The following is a 16,246-nucleotide window of genomic DNA, read 5'->3' as shown; positions in this document are numbered from 1 at the left end:
GGCTGTCCCAGCCAGCTGGGATGGAGTACAATGGGAGTCCCCAGAGCCCGGGGAACAGACCTCACCTCAACTCCTCCAGGGCCTGAAACACTCCATACACTAGGGAGCCCCAGGGCTCCCCCTTTATCCAGTCCTGCAAGTCCCAGAAAGACAAATGCAGAGTTGGCAGCAGGCAGAGACAGGGGACAGCCCTCCTGCCTCCCCTGGGGACAGGCTCTGTTGCCAGGCCTGGGCAGACACTGCCCCGTCACCCCCACGGATCCCCAAAGGCACCACAGGAGCGACCCTGCTCCGCAGCCAGCTAGCACCAGCACCCAGCAGCCCCACTGGCTCAGGACACAGCTGCAGGAGCTCGCATGAAGTCAAGAGTCCATCGTGCCTCTGGGGAAACCAGTCTGATGGCACAGCCCAAAACCCCCCCATGTGACTGCCCTGGCTACGGGCGCTCACCAGCAGGGTCTGCGTTGCCTCCTGCTTTGAGGAGAGCTCAAAGTTGCTGCAGTCGCCCACAGCCTGGATGGCACAGCTGACCTCAGTGATGCTCTGCACCAGGGCGAGCTTGAGCTGCAAGTCCTGAGGCCAAAGACAGAAAAGCACCCCTTGAACTCTTTGAAGGGCTGAGAGGTGAGCGTGGGCAGGGGGAACCAAAAGGGGGGGTTGGATCTGTACGTTGAGGACAAACCCTTCCTTGGGGGATCTTTAGAAAAAGACCATCCATCTCGGTATGCCCCAGCCCCTAGGGGCTGGAGCTGGGGCACCCAGGCATCCCCGCCCTGTGTGCTCCATGCTCCTACCCTCTGTTTGGCTCTGGAGAGCCGCAGGATGTTGCCCATGATTTCTTTATCCACACGGGTGAGCAGCTGCTCCTTGGGGGCATGCAGCGCAATGCCGCTGTAGGTGTGCATGAGAGCAGCGCGAATGCCCTGGGCTTTCTCCTTCTTCCACCGCTGTACCTGTGTTGACAGAGATGCCCTGAGACATCAGCCCCGAGACTCCTGCGGGCTCCTGCAGCAGGCCCTGCTCCGGCACCTTCACCAGCTCCTTGTTTCCCTGGGCACCTCCCAGCAGCTCCCCAAGCTGCTCCTTGAGCTGCGGGAGCTCCGGGACTGGGAGCTGTTCCCATCCTGCAGCTTGGGTTCTTGCATGGGGATGGGGAGGAGGGTGCAGCCAGCATTGCACACGCTGCTGGCTGTTTTACCACTGATTTGAGAGGTCAGGGAGCTGTCTGGAACCTTTCAGTGGAAAGGTATCTGACATCGCTTGTCATGGTCCTGCTCAGAGATGCCCAGCCTGTGCAGGTCAGTGGCGCAGAGGAGCCCAGTCTGCTTGCCTCCCCAGACCAGGCTGCACTGCTCTCTCTGCAAGGCCGTGCCCTGCCCAGAAAGGTTTCCCCACAGCCCCCAGGTGGGGAGCAGAGCCAGCGAGACCTCACCAGACTCCTGCTCCTGGCCCTCAGCTTTGAGGAAGGGACAGAGGGTCACACTGTGCCCACCCCATCTTGTTGCTAGCTCCTGCTGAAGTTCAGTCAGGGGCAACGTGGCTGCCAGCAAGGAACCACTGCAGCTGCCCCAGCTGGGTGGCTCTGATCCACCAGGTGTCAAAGCCCATCGTTTCCAAAGACACCTCAGGGGCCCCAATGCCAGGACGTCCCCTCTGAAAAACAGGTCTCAGGTAGCTCTTACAAGAGGGCTAATCTGAAGGCAGCTGCCCCGGTTTGGCTGCTGCAGGTGTGGAAGTGGAAATAAGGCTGAAAAAGGAAAGCCAAGCAGCAGAACCCTGGAGCCTTTACCTTCCAGCCCGTGGAAGTCTGATAGAACCAGCCTCTGGTGAAAGCAGCAGAGAACATAGTCACTGTGTCCAGGACCAAGTGGAAGTGGCTCTCGGCAGCATGGGACACAACAGAAATCATTCCCTGCAACCACAGAGAAACAGAGAGTTGGCTCCAGCCCATGCACTTGGCTGTGGCCAGTGACAATAGCCTGACAAGATGTTGCAGCAAGGGGGAAACGGCAGCGATGTGGAAATCAAGGAGATATGGAGCTGGGCCAGCAGCAGCCCGCCCTCTCCCCCAGGAACAGGCAGGGCATGCTCAGGACATGAGCATCACCTCACCTGGGCCTCAGACAGCTCCACGGGGCTTGTCTCCTGGAGGAACCTCAACACCTGCCCTTGGACGTGTCTGAGGTCCCGACAAGCTGCCAGCGCTGTCCCAAGAGCCTTGTACAGGAAAAACTGAAAGAGAAGAGGCCAAACCCAAGATGCAGTCACGGCCCGACCCATCAGGAGAGGGCTGGCCCCAGATGGACCCAACCGCCCCAGGAGCAGGCAGGGCCGGCTGCGGTGTCAGGCTGTAGCCAGCCACTGGGGCAGCCTGGGGAAAGTGCCTTTTGAGGGTGAGGGAACAGGAAGCAGTGAAAACCGCCTGTGTGGGCAGAGCAGTGGCGCCAGCCCCAGCCCTGGCACGGGGCAGGAGACGCACCTTCTCCCAGGAGCTGGGGGCAGAGCTGCCCAGCTGCTGGCTCAGCTCCTGGCTCAGGCCCACAGTCCAGGCCTTGTCCTCAATGGGCTCCAGCGATGCTCGCAGGAACTGGGGTGAACAGGAGAGGAAGCGAGTGTTCCCCTGCCCTTGGCCAGGGCCCTTTCCACACTCGTATGTCCCGGGATGCTGCTGGGGAAGAGCTGCCGGGAACAGCAGTCTCTTCCCCCACCCCACGCTCTTTTCGCCAGCCTCCCTCTTCCTCTAACACCTCAGGCGAGACCCCCCAGCACACCAGACATAGAGGAGGAGGCAGTGCTAAGGCACGTGCCACAGCGTTAGAGGGCATTAGCCATCAGCCATGGCACGTGTGCAGACAGCAGCTCCTCTGAGCGGGCAGGCACCTACTGCGGGGGGAGGCACAGGGTGCTCATGAGGTACCCCCACCTCCTGCTGCCTACACAAGCAGCCCCGAGCTTCCTCCCACAAGTTTGTCTGCTCCCTCTTCTCCCCCTCTATTTCTGACACCCCCGCAAGGATGCTGTACCTTAAGCACACGGTGCTCCCACTCTGCAGAGTCCACGGAGCTCTCGGTTTTTCCTAGAAAGCAAGAGGAAGCAAAAGCTCTTGCTGCTATTTAAGCTCACACCAAAGACAAGCCCTGTGGTCTCCTCTGCGGTCAGACCGCCCAAAAGTCCCAGGCCATCAGGCTAGAAGGCACCTACATCAAAGTCTTTGTGAGGCCAAAGACACAGGAAGGATCCCAGGGGCATCTGTCAGGGCCACTGATTCAAGCTGGGGAAGGACATACTGACCGCAGCTGATCCCCACTGCTTGACGGCAGCTCCCAGAACAACTCCGACCACTGAGACACAGCACGCACCAGCAACACGCATTTTCTCCTTAATGACCCACCGCTTTCTGCCCATTTGTAGCCCTTCTCCCAGGCTACTGCCAAGGACGGCTGCTACAAACCTGGCCTGGCCTGGGGACTTGGTCCTCCAAAGCCAAGGCCTGCACCCGCTCCAGGAGCACCAGTCCTGTCCCTCCCCCAAAGACCATCCTGGGCAGGACATGGAGGTGCCACCAAGACCTGCCATCCAAGGAGACATCAACGGCCCCACCCATTCCCTGGGCTGAATTGACACCAGGGGTCAGCTGCCCCCAGCCTCAGTGCTGGCTCCCTGGAACAGGAAAGGCAACAGAGCAAGTCCTGGGGACATGAGGACAATTCTCCTCCATCACACTGAGAAGCTGCATTTTCCTCCCCCCACCCCCAGCCTCTCCCTCACCACCCGCACTTTACCTTCCAGGTACTGCAGCAGGAGGGGGATCTCAGTCGCCCACACTGGCCCCAAGGCTCTGTGGATCCAGCCGTGGAGAGCCTGCAGCAGCTGCAAGGCAGCGACCGTGCGTTCGCTGCTCGCGTAAGGAGCCGCTGCCACCACCTAGGCAAGGGCAGGAGAGAAGGGTCACTCCTGCTGCCAGAGCCACAGCTTCTCCCGGGAGGGAGGGAGGGAGGGAGCCTGGTGCCACTCGGCCAGCAGCAGGCAGCCGATGGCTTCACCTGGGGTGCTGCCAGCCCCAAGAATGGAGTGGGATCCCCAATGGGCTCGGGCAGGCTCGGCATGCTGCCTCCTCCTCGGGGGCTCCCAGCACTGGCCTTAACAGCACATCCGCCCTGGGCTCTCCCACCACCCCTGGCCAGAAAAGCTCTTTCCCCAGGGCCCCACTACTCACCAGCAGTCGAGTCAACAGGGCCTGGGGAGCCGGCAGCTGGGCTGCGGGGAGGAAGAAAGGCTGGGTGAGCCGACAAGCCCCCACCGTGCTCTGCCCCGTGCACCTCCGATGCCCCACACAGGGCTGAGGGCTGCGAGCAGCTGCACTGCCACAGCGCTGGCCCGGGGGGGCTCCCCAGGGCTGCCCAGCATGAGATGAAGGCAGCTCATGGCCAGGAATGAGTCCTGGCTCACCAGCAGAGTGCTGCGAGCAGGAGAGCCAGGCCTCTGCACCGGGCAAGGTGCAGCAGCACCTGCTTCTACCCTTTGGTTTTCCTGGGCTCCTGCTCAGGGCTGGTGGGGTGCAGGGAGACACAGGCTGGCCCGGCCCCTGGCCAAACCCAGCCGCACTCACTGGGGCTCCTACCTTGCTCCTGGGAGTCCATGCCATCCAGATCTTCCTCTTCTTCCTTGCACCCTGCTCTCTCCCATCTCTCAACTAGGGCTCGGAGACAGCAGGAGAGCGGGATCAGCATGCCGCTGTACTGGGCTGGCACCACATACTGCAGCAGCCTTGGCCACAGGAGCTGCAGAGAAGCAGCGGGCAGTTTGCCACATTGGCATTTCCACTCAGCTCAAAGACAAAAAGGGTGGTCTGCGTTTCCCTGAGCCTTGTGCACTTCAGCACACATGAGGGGAGAGGTTCAGGGCATGGGGGTGCATGAGGAAAAACATCCCGAAGGCAAGAGGAAGCCACAGCAGCAGGGCAGAGGGTGACTTACTTTGGTCATCCCTCTCAGAGAGACATCCAGCGAGCTCAGGATGTCCATGCACAGGGCTTGAAGAGCTCCATCCTCTTGGGTTTCGCAGGCAAAAAGGCCTCCTGCCACCTGTAAGACAGAGTTGGCAAAATCCCCATTACTCTCGGCTCCTGACTGAGACAGCTCAGGCACAACTCACCAGTGCTCCTGTGCCAGCCTCCTGGCAGCACTGATCTCCTGAAAGGGGAACAAGGACAGCCGGACCCAGCTCAAGGACCAGGTCCCGGACCCTGGGAAGGACTGGAAGCCTGGGAGCAGAGAGCGACGCTGCTTGTCTGCACAGTCCCCCAGGGCCTAAATGCTGCTCTCATGCCAGCAAAGCAGAGGTGAGGAACGTGCCCTTCAGCATTGTTGTAACTCGGTGCCAGCCCTGGCAGGAGCACGCTCAGCCCGACAGATGCAGAGGAGCACGCAGAAGCCCTTTCCTTTGCCCTGCTCCCAAAGCAGAGCCTCCCCAAGCCTCAGAGCAAAGTGACACACACAGATCTCCCAGCTAGAGGGAAGCTTCAGCCAGAGGGAAGATCCTCAGCAAGTCAGTGGGAGGCTCAGCCATCCCCAGCTTTCATCTCCTGGGCACCCAGCTGGAAATGCTCATGGAAGGGATGGCCAAATGGCCTGTCCCCTTGCCAGAAGGGATGCAGGCCCCCAGACTGCTATTGGATGGGCAGGGTGTGTTTTGGAGGGCTAGGGCACAAGAACACCACAGAAATCTCCTCTAGCCAGGCCCACCTGTCTGCACTGGCTGTGTTTTGCTGATTGTCCATGAGCATTTAAGGATGAAGGATGTCCTGTCCCTACCAGCCCCTCCCTTTGCAAGGTGGCTTTGCAGAAGGCGCCTGTGGGCACAGCTCAGCCCATGGGGTGTGCAGGCAGCCCCACAGTCCTGGGTGGCATGCCCGGGTGCAAACCCACATCATCCACTGACATCTCCACCAACATCAGCACAGACGCCCACAAGGAACAGCCATTGGGAGGCCACTCCGATGGCAGTGCCAACCCTGATGGCCCTGCAGCGTTGAGCTCTCCATGGCCAAAGATGCTTGCAGGAGCTCTCAGCGCAGTCAAGGCACCGGTCAAAGCTCTGAGTGTCCTGCTCTGCCCTTACCAGTCTGCCCGAGGTCCGTCTGAACTCGATGAAGATGTGCCCCACCACATCCCATGCCCAGCGGCTCTCAGAGCCGGAGCTGAGCAGCTCCCTGATGAACTCCAGAACTGCCCTTCGCACCTGCCAGGAGAGAGTGCGGTTACGATCCTCCTGTTCAAAATCCAAAAGGAAGATGCCTTTGCTTGGGGGCAGCCTTTGTGGCTCAGGGAGAGATGATGAGTGCACGGCAGCAGCTTTCACTCCTGGCACCAGGGCTGGGCTTTAGCACCAGGCTGGATGGGCATTTGCCCCACAGAGCACAGCAACCTGCCTGCTCCACTCTGCCAGCTCTCCCCGGGGAGGAGCCATCACCCACCACCTGGGCGACGTGCTGGCGCTTTCCCAGGCACTCCAGCTCTGCCCCGAGGGTTTCTCTGCCTCCCCTGGTGGCACTGTCCCTTCCCAAACCAGCTCACCTGGGCACTGGGGTTGTTGCACACGGATCGCACGGCCTCCACCACCTGGGGCAGCTTCTCTCTTGTCGCAGGTGCTGGAAGACATACAGAGAGGTGTGCGTTGAGGCACAGCCTAGATGGCAGAAGGGATCCCTTGAAGATACCAAGTTTTTCGCACACCAACGGGACAGAAAAGTGGGGTCTGACTGACTTCACAGGAGGCAGTGGCATAGCCAGAGCAACTCTGTTTCTACAGGCACAGCTATTTTATAGGGACTGAAAGCTATGGTAATATGGTAATACAGAGGAGAAGACAAATGGCGTGGATACAAGCAGCTCCTGTGCACACCAGCCCACCCGCCAGCCTGCCCGTGTTACTGAGCTTGGAGCATCGTCCCTGGTGTGCCGCCATTTCTAACTGCTGGGGGAGTGCTTGAGCCTTGTTGCAGGGTGCCAGCTCTGCTGGGGGAGCTGCTCTTTGTAGCTCCTTTTGGGTGCAGGTGCACCACTTTCAGCCCATTCCTGCTCTCAGCCCAGCAGCCCCAACCCCTGCCTTGTGTCCCTGGTCCGTGGCACTGACCATCAGAGTGGGCCAGGGCTCCCAGCAGGCCCAGGGCTGCCACGCAACTGGCTTCGCTCCCACCGCTCAGCTGGGAGTGTAGAAACACAACCGTCTCCTCAGGGCAGCTTTGCGCTGTGGGGAAGAAATCACATTCTGCATTAGCAGGCAGCTGCCCCTGACCACCAAGGACAGGGAGAGAGCTGCCATGGCACGGCGGGGCATCGCCCAGCCTCCTCACCTTACCCTGCAGCATGATGCAGCGGGATAGCACTGCCTTATGGGCTGGGCCAGGCTCCTTGGTCACATCAGAGAGCTGTGGGAACAAGGTCCATTTTAGAGAAAGTCACATCAGTGTTGACAGGGACTGAAAAGAAACAGTGCTCTCTGCTCGCCTCTCCCAGGGCACTCTGGGCACAGGATCCACAGCCAAAACCCAGCCCACACCACAGTGGCCCCGGGCACACACAGAGGTTTGCAGCAGCCCAGGCTGCCCAGGAGCTGAGACTGAGCAGCGTTAAAAGGCTGCCCTTAGGGTGCCAGCGCTCCAGAGTCCGCCTGCAACTTGGCCAAGAGGGAAATTGCTGTGGGAACCGGGCTGCCCCTCAGGCCCATTCCAAACAGCCAGGATCAGGCCTCCTGCAGCCTTAAGGTGGCACCTAGGTGACAAATCCTGGCATCCTCCTGGCCTGCAGGAAAGTCCTGGCGGAGGGACACCCTGCCAGGTTCTGCCCTGTCCTGCCCTGCCCTGCCCTGCCAGCCAGCAGGTCTTTCCCCTCCATGGCAATCAGGTGTGCAGGCCCCAGGCTGGCGGCAGGGCGCAGGCTCCCCTTACCTGGCGGTGCACAGCGGTGCTGATGGCAAGAGCTGTGCCCTGTGGGATGGGCGTCTGAACTCCCTCCAGTATCTCCAGGACATAGCTGAGGCTCTACAAGAGAACAGGGGAGGAAGAGGAGGCTAAAGGCACCTGGGAAAGGAGAAACCTAGCACATCTGGGATAAGGGGAGTCCCTAGCACCAGCTCCCAGGGAAAGCCCCAAACCCTCCTAAATGGGGCTTCTTGCTTGCAGCATCAGGAGGGTCTCTTTCCTCTGAACAGAGCCCAGTGTTGACAATTCAGTTTCCCGGCACTTCCCACTCATCAGACCTTGCCCTTCACTGGACAGGATTGGACATGGCCCTGGGCGTTAGGGCAAAGCTCTTTCCGCACACAGAGCCCCAGGGAGGTGGCAATGCCTCATTTCCTGAGAAGATGAGCCACAGGGACTCTTGCCTCTCTCGTGCCCCCCTGGGTTTCTCTTTTCTTGTCCAAAGAGCCCAGGAAGCCTCAGGCTTCCTCTGATCTCCTTGTTCCTTCTCTAAGGGCGTCCCAGCTCCTCCTGGCACCCCACAGCTCCCCAGCACCTCGTGGCACTCTCATAGATGCCCCCCAGGAGCCACGCTGAGCCTTGCGCAAGACCTCACCTTGGTGACCCGGGAGGTGTCTCGGACCTCCTGGTATTGGTGCAGGAGCCAGAGGAGCTGCTCACAGGCATGCTCTCGGTGCTGCTCCTCATGCAGAAGGACCCCCATCATGGCAGCCACTGCCCCGAGGACAGCCTGCTTGTCCTGAAGAGAGAAGGGAGAGGCTCTGCTTAGAGGGCTGAAGGTCTGCCTAGTGCTCAGCATCCCCTGGACACCAGTCTGTCCTTCCCACTGGGAGGGGTTTCCTTTCCTTTCTGCCCTGCAGGAGAAGGGCTCACTCCAGAGAGGAAAGAGCACTTCCCCATGCTGATACCCCACCCTTCCTGCAGAAAGGCCCCAGGACTTGGCTGCTTCCTGCCAGGGAGCCCCTAGTCTCAGGCACGGTGCCGACAGGCTCCTGGCTTGGGGTGCCTTGTCACTCAGACCACTCCCTCCCCTCGCCCCTCTGCTCGCACCCAACTGAGCACAGACAGACCCACCAACGTGGATGTCTCTGCTGTGGACCCAGGCGTGGAAAGCAGCACTTCTCACCTCTTCATCCTTGCAGTCCAGCCGATTTACCACCACATAGCGGAACACCGGGTAAATGGCTTCACAGAAGTGTGCTACCCCCTTGAGAGGGAACGGGCATTGCTCCCGGTTGCCAAAGTATGTATTGACTGCTTTTGACCATTGCTCAAGAACTGCACCAGGAGAAAGGAAAAGGGAGCATGTGAGAGTCTGCAGCAGGGACGGTCCCTTGCATCCACGCCCAAGCCTGCTTTAAGGACAGTCCCAGGCTCCAGCAGGGCTCAGCCCAGGACCAGATCTGGATCTGAGGGCAATCTGTGCTCTTGAGGCATCTGGATTCAAACACCCCATTGTTTCGCTCCTCCTCGCTCTTGCACCTTCTCCTCCTCAAATGGCCTGTTCCCCTCCAGCATTTCTCACTGCAGCCCCTTCCCTTCCCCACACACATGCCCTTTCAGAGCACGGATTTTAATCCCAGAGGAAAGCAGGGGAACAGAAGCCATGGAAAAGGACCTAGGAGTTCCTCTGTGCAGCGCCACCATGTCCTGCCCTCAGGAACCTCCTGGGCTTCCCCTCTCCTTCTGCATACTCACAGGAGTTTGGGAATACCAAGGCTTGACCTCGCTGCAGGCTGCACCCACCATGTTCCCTCTGAGATCCCATGAAGGCATTGAAGGCCACCCCAGCCCTGCCCCAGGGGCCCCGGCCAAGGAGCTGACACTCACCACTGCAGACAACGTGCAAGATCTGGCCACTCCCCACCTGGCTCAGCACAGTGCGCAGGGCGAGCAGCGTCATCCCCATGAAGGGGATGCACCGCAGGGCTGCAGAGAAGGCAGGGACAGAGGGACCAAGGTCAGTGATAGACATGGGAGACTGGGGTCGATCTCTGGCAAGGCTGGGGCTGCTGGGCCATGCAGGGCATGCCAGAGGGCATGGGGAGGGCTGCCTTCCCCAAGGGGAACACAGGAAAGCCCTTTGGGGAAATGGGGAGGAGAGTGGGGGACAGACACCCCACGGGTTTGTTTCCAACAGGTGCCCACCCTTCAGGAACTGGGATTGGGCTGGTAAGGCAGAGCTGCCAGCTGGCCCTGGCTTGGAGCAAGGAGGCACAGCAACTCCATAGCCCCCCAGTTCAACACAGAGTGTTTAGGGAGGGGGAGGATCCCTTCTCGCTATTATCACAGACCCCTACCCAAACCAGGAGGCCGAGGGTGCCGTACCATAGCTGCGGGCCATTTTGCCCAAGGTGAGGAGCACAGTCTCATCAGGGACCTTCCCCATGGCCTTCAGGTGGCTCTGGAGCTCAGACATGACAAAGTGGAAGTGGGAGTGGGCCAGAGCCACCAGGACATCGCTAGCGGCCGTCTTCACATCACCTGTCACACCCTGCAAAAGCATCACAGGCTAAACACTCCCAAGAAAAAGGCTGAGGCATTCAGACAGGCTGAATGACCCCATGTCCTCTGTGAAACCCCTTGGGGCAGCTGTGCTCAGGGCCAGGCAGCTGCTGCCTCTTGCTCCCTGGGGTAGGCGAGTAGCTCCCTTGCAAGACAAGGGAGGCATTTCCCCGGCACAGCCCCGTGCCACTGGCTCCTCTCCATGGAGATGCCAGGAACAAATTGTTGCAGACTTGAAACCCCCCTGGGACCTCTCTGTGGGGCTGGTGGGTTCCCATGGCTCTTCCTCAAGGCAGGAGGAATAACCTTGAGCTTGAACCCAGCTCTCTCTCAGTTAGAAACAGCCCCAAGTCCGCGTGTCTGCACAGCTCTCTGCATCCCCTCGCCAAATTCCCTGTAATGACGAGTCCCCAGAATCTCTTCCCTTAGGACCTCCGCTGGGTCTGAATAACCACGGAACATCTCTGCGCCACTCTGTATTTCCCCCCAAACCAGGGGCAGAGGCAGGCTGCTTTGGTGGCCTTGAAAGAGGACAAGCTCACCTGGGCTGCTCGCATGTCACTGGATGCCTCTGCTATTAGGCGGTTCACGACACCGCTTGTCAAACAGCCATCATCTCCCTGCAAGATCCTCTCCAGCTCCCGGTATGTCTCCACTCGGTCACCCTGGGGACAGACCACAAAGGGGAGTGATGGGACTTGCTTTGCCCTCTTTTCCAGGGAGCCACGAGAGAGACCTGCTGCCCCCCAAATCGTCTGTGTGACATGGGCACGAGGTACGAGCTGCAGGCATCAGTCAGGACAGCCATGGGCAACACTAAGATCTTCCGCAGCGCCTCTGATGCTAGCAGAGAGCCAGATAGGGAGATCAACTCCACCAGGGTAAATGGCCGTGCAGGAGCCAAGGAAGTCACTCCTGAGGATGGGGGATGGTGGAGGTCAGAGGGAAAGTGCCAGGCGAGGAAGGGTGTGACTGTTCACTCAACTCCTGCCTAGGTTTTGGCTAACCCAGCTCATGCTAAGGCCTCATGTATACTGGGAGCAGCACCATTAGGTCAAAGCAAGAGCACCATATAGGCAGGGCAGGCGGCCAGAAAGAGCTAAAGGGCCATGATGCAGCCATTATCACCTGCAGATTGCTGTCTGCGGCAGGCATTGTCTTTTGTCTAGCAGTTTCCTCAGAGTCCACTACTTTATGGAAATGGCATAGACCAAACCTCCAAGCTGGAGGGTATAAAACATCAGCTTACTCAAAAAGCTTTTGAAGCGGATCCAACAGCAGCTGAGCGGCTGAAGCTTTCATGCTTCCTGGTGTGATAGAGGGGATCCCTGCACTGTGACGGAGGAGGGATGAGCCCTCTCACCGTCGGCTAGGTAACTAATTCTTTTTTTTTGCTCATAGGTGCACTACATTAACAGTTATGGGTTGTAAGTTTTGAAACTTATGACTTGACCGGTTAAGAAGTGAATTCATGTGATAGACTAGTCTGGGCAAAAGGGGATTGAGCACCCCTGTTCATCGAGTTCATGTAGTGTATTTCTTAATGAGCTCATAAAATAAAATTTAGATCAGGGAGTATGTTGTCCTGTAAATTTGAGAGCTCCAAAGAGACTGTGACAAAGGGGAAGGCTTGGGAACGAGACCATGGCCCGAGGAGGGGAAGCCACGAGCACTCTGCACCTTGGGGCACAGCATTGCTCCTCACACTGGCAGGAGCACTGGTGCTGGGACAGTTCCCAAACCAAAGCTAAGGAGGGGCCTTGGACACTTGGACAAAGGTGCCGGAGAGATGCTGAGATTTATGCCAGAGGCTTTGCCTTGCCCAGGAGTGTGCTGCGAGCTCCTGGGGAAAGGAGTGGGGAACAGTGGCCTTAGTCCAGCTTGAGCAGCAGGATTAGCGCCTGGGGACAAAGAGCCTGCAGGAGTGCAGAGGTGCCGTCAGGTGAAATCCCCCTCTGCCCTGGCTCCCTGGGGAAGCCAGGGGCAAGGAGGGGAGCCCTCAACCCCCGCCCCGCCTTACCTCATGGTCTTGCAGCTGCTTTAGCAGAGAAGTCCCAACGGCCGCAAAGGTAGTGACGGCCGCAGGGACAGTCCCTGTTGCCCTGCCTCCATCCTCAGAATGCACAGGTCTGGCCTGGGAACATATGCATGGGCACAGAGCTGGAAGAAAAGAAAGAAAAGTATTGCTGGCTGCAGGGCTTCACACCAAGGAGGGGTAAGGAGGCAGGAGGGCAGTCAGTGGGATGATGGGAGAGAGTCTTCCCCGCACTGCAGCACTGGGAAGACCACCTTGGGGGACTGGGCCCATTCTGGGCTCCCCAGTGACAGAACAGCAGCAATGTGCTGGAGCAAGTTCAGTGAGGGGGCCCCAAGCTGGAGAGGGGATGGACATGGGGCTCTGTGAGGAGAGGCCAGGAGGGCTGGGCAGCCCCAACAAGAGACAGCTAGGCCAGGTTGTCTCTGAGCAGTCCCCAGCTGCCCCATGGAGGGCAGGGAGAGGATGGAGCCAGAGCCCTCTCAGAGGTGCCTGGCAGCAAGATGAGAGGTGATGGGGATGCAGCCCCTAGCACCTGGCTGGGACAGACACTGCCTCCAGTAGGCGTCAGCCCCTAACCTCCCACCAGCCCCTCACCTCTCAGCACTCTCATCCTCCTCATGGCAGCAGGATCTCCCAGATCAGTGCACTGCTCTCTCTGGGCAAAAGCCATGAGAAACTGGGGCAGCACCAGCCCCAGGAGGAAGATATAGAGCCTGGCCATTGTGACCCCCCTGTGGGGCGTGGCACCTCACAGAGGGCTGCTGTGACACAAGGTCACAGGGACACATGCTGGGGACACACCATGGGGCAGGGACCACACACGGCAGCATCCTGGGGACCCCCACAGGCCCAGAAATGCAGGATTTCCCCATTCTCCATCACTTGAATTCACTCATGGTCCTCAAATAGCTTTAGCAAAGACTTTCTGCAGACAGCCCTTCCCAGCTCTGTCCTTGATCCATGTCCCCCTCCAGGAAGCCATCCCTGGAAACATTCAAGGTCAGGTTTGACAGGGCTCTGAGTAACCTGATCTAGTTGAAGACGTTCCTGCTCATTGCAGGGGGATTAGACTAGATGAGCTTTAAAGGTCCCTTCCAACACAAACTATTCTATGATTCTATGACCTGAGGCAACGTGGTCTCAAGGGGACTGTGGTGGTGCACACACACCACCCCCCCACGCCTTATTCCTCTTTCTCTTCAACCGCTTTATGATCTCAGGAATTCCAGGCCACTATTTTTGTGTAGCGAGTTAGTCAGTTAAGCGCCCCTTAATTGTACCAGAAACTCCTACATGGCTGAAGCAGAGAGCAGCCCTGTCCTTATCAAAATCTTTGTATTATCGCTAACAGGGGAAGTGAGAACAGCTACCCCTGACAGACTTGAAACAGAGTGGTATCATCGTTACTGGAATTCCAGCAACTACTGATCTGAATTGTGGCTCAGATGGAAATTTACTGGTGATTAAAGTCAATCATCTCACAATCCTATAAACAGCAGTCCTAAGTGAGGCCCTTTGAGCTCTCCTGGACTGCCATGGGCTGCACCAGCATCTCCCTCCAAGTGCAATGCCTCTCAGAGCTAGCAAAATCTTAAAGTTTGCTAAAACCAGAAATCCATTGCTGAAGACCGACAGCGGAGCCTGGGCTGAAACCCTTCACTCCTCGAGGCTCAACCCTCACCCGTTGAGAAATGCCAAGACATTAGACGCGAGTATTTCATTGACCTTGAGGGGAATTTTTAACAGGTATACCATTTTTACATATGTATTCATGTTTGTGTGTATGCATGTGTGAATCAGTTTAAGCAGTCTGTAGATGTACGATTTAGTTTCCAAGTGAGTCTTATACTGCTGCCTTATCCTTATTCCTATAAACCGTTGACCAAGTCTGAGACTAAGAGTGGACCCAGCCGCACCTCGACTCCTCTCTGAGAAGGAGTTTAGAAAGCAAAGGGGTCTATTCTGAACCTCGTGACTCAGCGGGAGGGTCCTCCTTATCCCCTGCATACACAATCATGAATCACTTTATGAATCATTCCAACTCAGTGTAACTTAATTTTCCTTTATGCACTTCCACGTAGTAATAGAGTGAACCTTGCCATCTTCGAATCTTTAACTAAGTCACTGTTTTGACCAGTTTTCTCTAATCACTTTGTTAATCACTGATGACTGAGTGCTATTAAAATATTACAATCAAATCCTGCGATTTGCTACCAGTAAATTCTAAACTGCTACTAAATCAAGCTGTGTAAAGTCACTCATTCACAATAAATTGACATAATCAGCAGGATTCATAAACCTGCATTCGTGACAGGGACTGACCTGGCCTTTGCCCTCTGCATTTTTGTGCCCTGTTTTTCTCCAAAGAGGAGGATCCCGCCTGTGTCCGTGTGTGCCCTCCCCTATGTCTCCTCCAAGAACATTTGCTCCCACTCTCCAGCCAGGACCAAACTAGGCAGAAACTTGAGACCTCCAACCCATCAGACCCAACTGTGTCACAAAAAGACAAAGGAGACTTGTATTCAAATGGAATATCTGTTTGCTGGACTGTGGATGAGCATGGGACAGCTGACCTTCCTAGAAGGTTTCTCAGCTCAAATCCAGACGAAAGGATGACCAGAACTGCCATCTCTACTAGAGTAGGAGATGCACACATATCCAAGCCCTTCATGCTACTGGGCTGGCATAGGATTGCATGTGGGTTCAGAAAGAAATTACCCTACAGTCCTTCGGTCTCTATGAAAGGGTCGATATGTGCACATCTGTTGGTTTTTTGGGTGTGGGGCTGGGGGGGGGGGGGGGGGGGGGCTGTGGTGCTGTTACCTCTTAAGTCAGGACACAGGCAATTTGAGACATCTTGCTGTTATTTGACTGTAGTTTTCCATGCTGGGTTGTCGGCCTCTGCCTAAAGAATAAGGGAGTGGAATAGGGAATAAGGGAGAGGGAGAGGAAGAGGAAGAGGAAGAGGAAGAGGAAGAGGAAGAGGAAGAGGAAGAGGAAGAGGAGGAAAAAGAAAGAGGAACAGGAAGATGACTAGGAAAATGCAGAAAAAGAGAAACAGGAGAAGAAGAATGAGCAGGAATAGAAGGAGGAAGAGGATAAGGAAGAGGAGGAGAAGGTGGATGAGGAGGAGAAAGAATAAAAAGAGGAGGAGGAACAAGAGGAGGAACAAAAGGAGAAAAGAGGAAGAAGATGAAGAGGAGGAAGAGAATGAAGAGGAAGAGGAGAAGGAGGAGGAGAATTAAAAGGAGAAAGATGGCAGAAAAACAAGGACGATGAAAAGGAGGAGCAGGAGGAAAAGGAGGAGCAGATGGAAAAGGAAGACAAAGCAAAGGAGGATGAACATGAATATGAAGGAGGAATAGGAGCAACAGGAGGAGGAGGAGGAGAGGAAAAGGAAGAAGAGGAGGAAGAACAGAAGAACAAGAGGACGATGATCATGAAGGCCAGAGGGAGGAACAGGAGGAGGAACAGCAGGAGGATGAGGAGGAACAGAAGGAGGACAAGGAGGAACAGGAGCACAAGGGACAGGAACAAGAACAGGAACAGGAAAAGGAGGAGAAGGCAGAGTAGGTAGGTAGATGTGGAGTAATTGCTGGAGGTGGCTTAGACATTAGACTTAGATTTACAATTTCAAGAAAAACACAGCATTGAAGAAGCTGTCCAGATGAAATGCAGGTGGATGCAAGGAATCTATCCCATCAGGGAGTTCCCTAAGCCTG

The 16,246-nt window shown here is 57.0% G+C and overlaps 1 protein-coding gene across 1 annotated transcript in view; it reads right to left on the bottom strand.

Annotated features, from left to right (window-relative positions):
- The window catches only part of LOC142596362 (maestro heat-like repeat-containing protein family member 2B), a 33,426-nt gene extending 20,181 nt beyond the window's left edge, over positions 1-13,245 (bottom strand). The window contains exons 1-23 of the mRNA XM_075725484.1: positions 13,119-13,245; positions 12,507-12,646; positions 11,029-11,151; positions 10,310-10,475; positions 9,812-9,910; positions 9,108-9,259; positions 8,577-8,720; positions 7,949-8,041; positions 7,360-7,429; positions 7,135-7,248; positions 6,576-6,649; positions 6,121-6,240; positions 4,977-5,084; positions 4,622-4,781; positions 4,217-4,257; positions 3,783-3,924; positions 3,024-3,076; positions 2,480-2,587; positions 2,113-2,232; positions 1,790-1,912; positions 795-953; positions 451-573; positions 66-133 (exon numbers count right to left, since the gene is read on the bottom strand). Coding sequence (XP_075581599.1) covers positions 66-133; positions 451-573; positions 795-953; positions 1,790-1,912; positions 2,113-2,232; positions 2,480-2,587; positions 3,024-3,076; positions 3,783-3,924; positions 4,217-4,257; positions 4,622-4,781; positions 4,977-5,084; positions 6,121-6,240; positions 6,576-6,649; positions 7,135-7,248; positions 7,360-7,429; positions 7,949-8,041; positions 8,577-8,720; positions 9,108-9,259; positions 9,812-9,910; positions 10,310-10,475; positions 11,029-11,151; positions 12,507-12,646; positions 13,119-13,245 — 2,627 coding nt within the window. The remainder of the gene's footprint in view (positions 1-65; positions 134-450; positions 574-794; positions 954-1,789; positions 1,913-2,112; positions 2,233-2,479; positions 2,588-3,023; positions 3,077-3,782; positions 3,925-4,216; positions 4,258-4,621; positions 4,782-4,976; positions 5,085-6,120; positions 6,241-6,575; positions 6,650-7,134; positions 7,249-7,359; positions 7,430-7,948; positions 8,042-8,576; positions 8,721-9,107; positions 9,260-9,811; positions 9,911-10,309; positions 10,476-11,028; positions 11,152-12,506; positions 12,647-13,118) is intronic.
- Positions 13,246-16,246: the final 3,001 nt, after the last annotated feature.

This window comes from Pelecanus crispus, chromosome 31, assembly GCF_030463565.1.
Source record: "Pelecanus crispus isolate bPelCri1 chromosome 31, bPelCri1.pri, whole genome shotgun sequence".
NCBI classification, from domain to species: domain Eukaryota; kingdom Metazoa; phylum Chordata; class Aves; order Pelecaniformes; family Pelecanidae; genus Pelecanus; species Pelecanus crispus.
The sequence above is the reverse complement of the archived record's forward strand: the minus strand, read 5'-3'. Positions and strand labels throughout refer to the sequence as shown.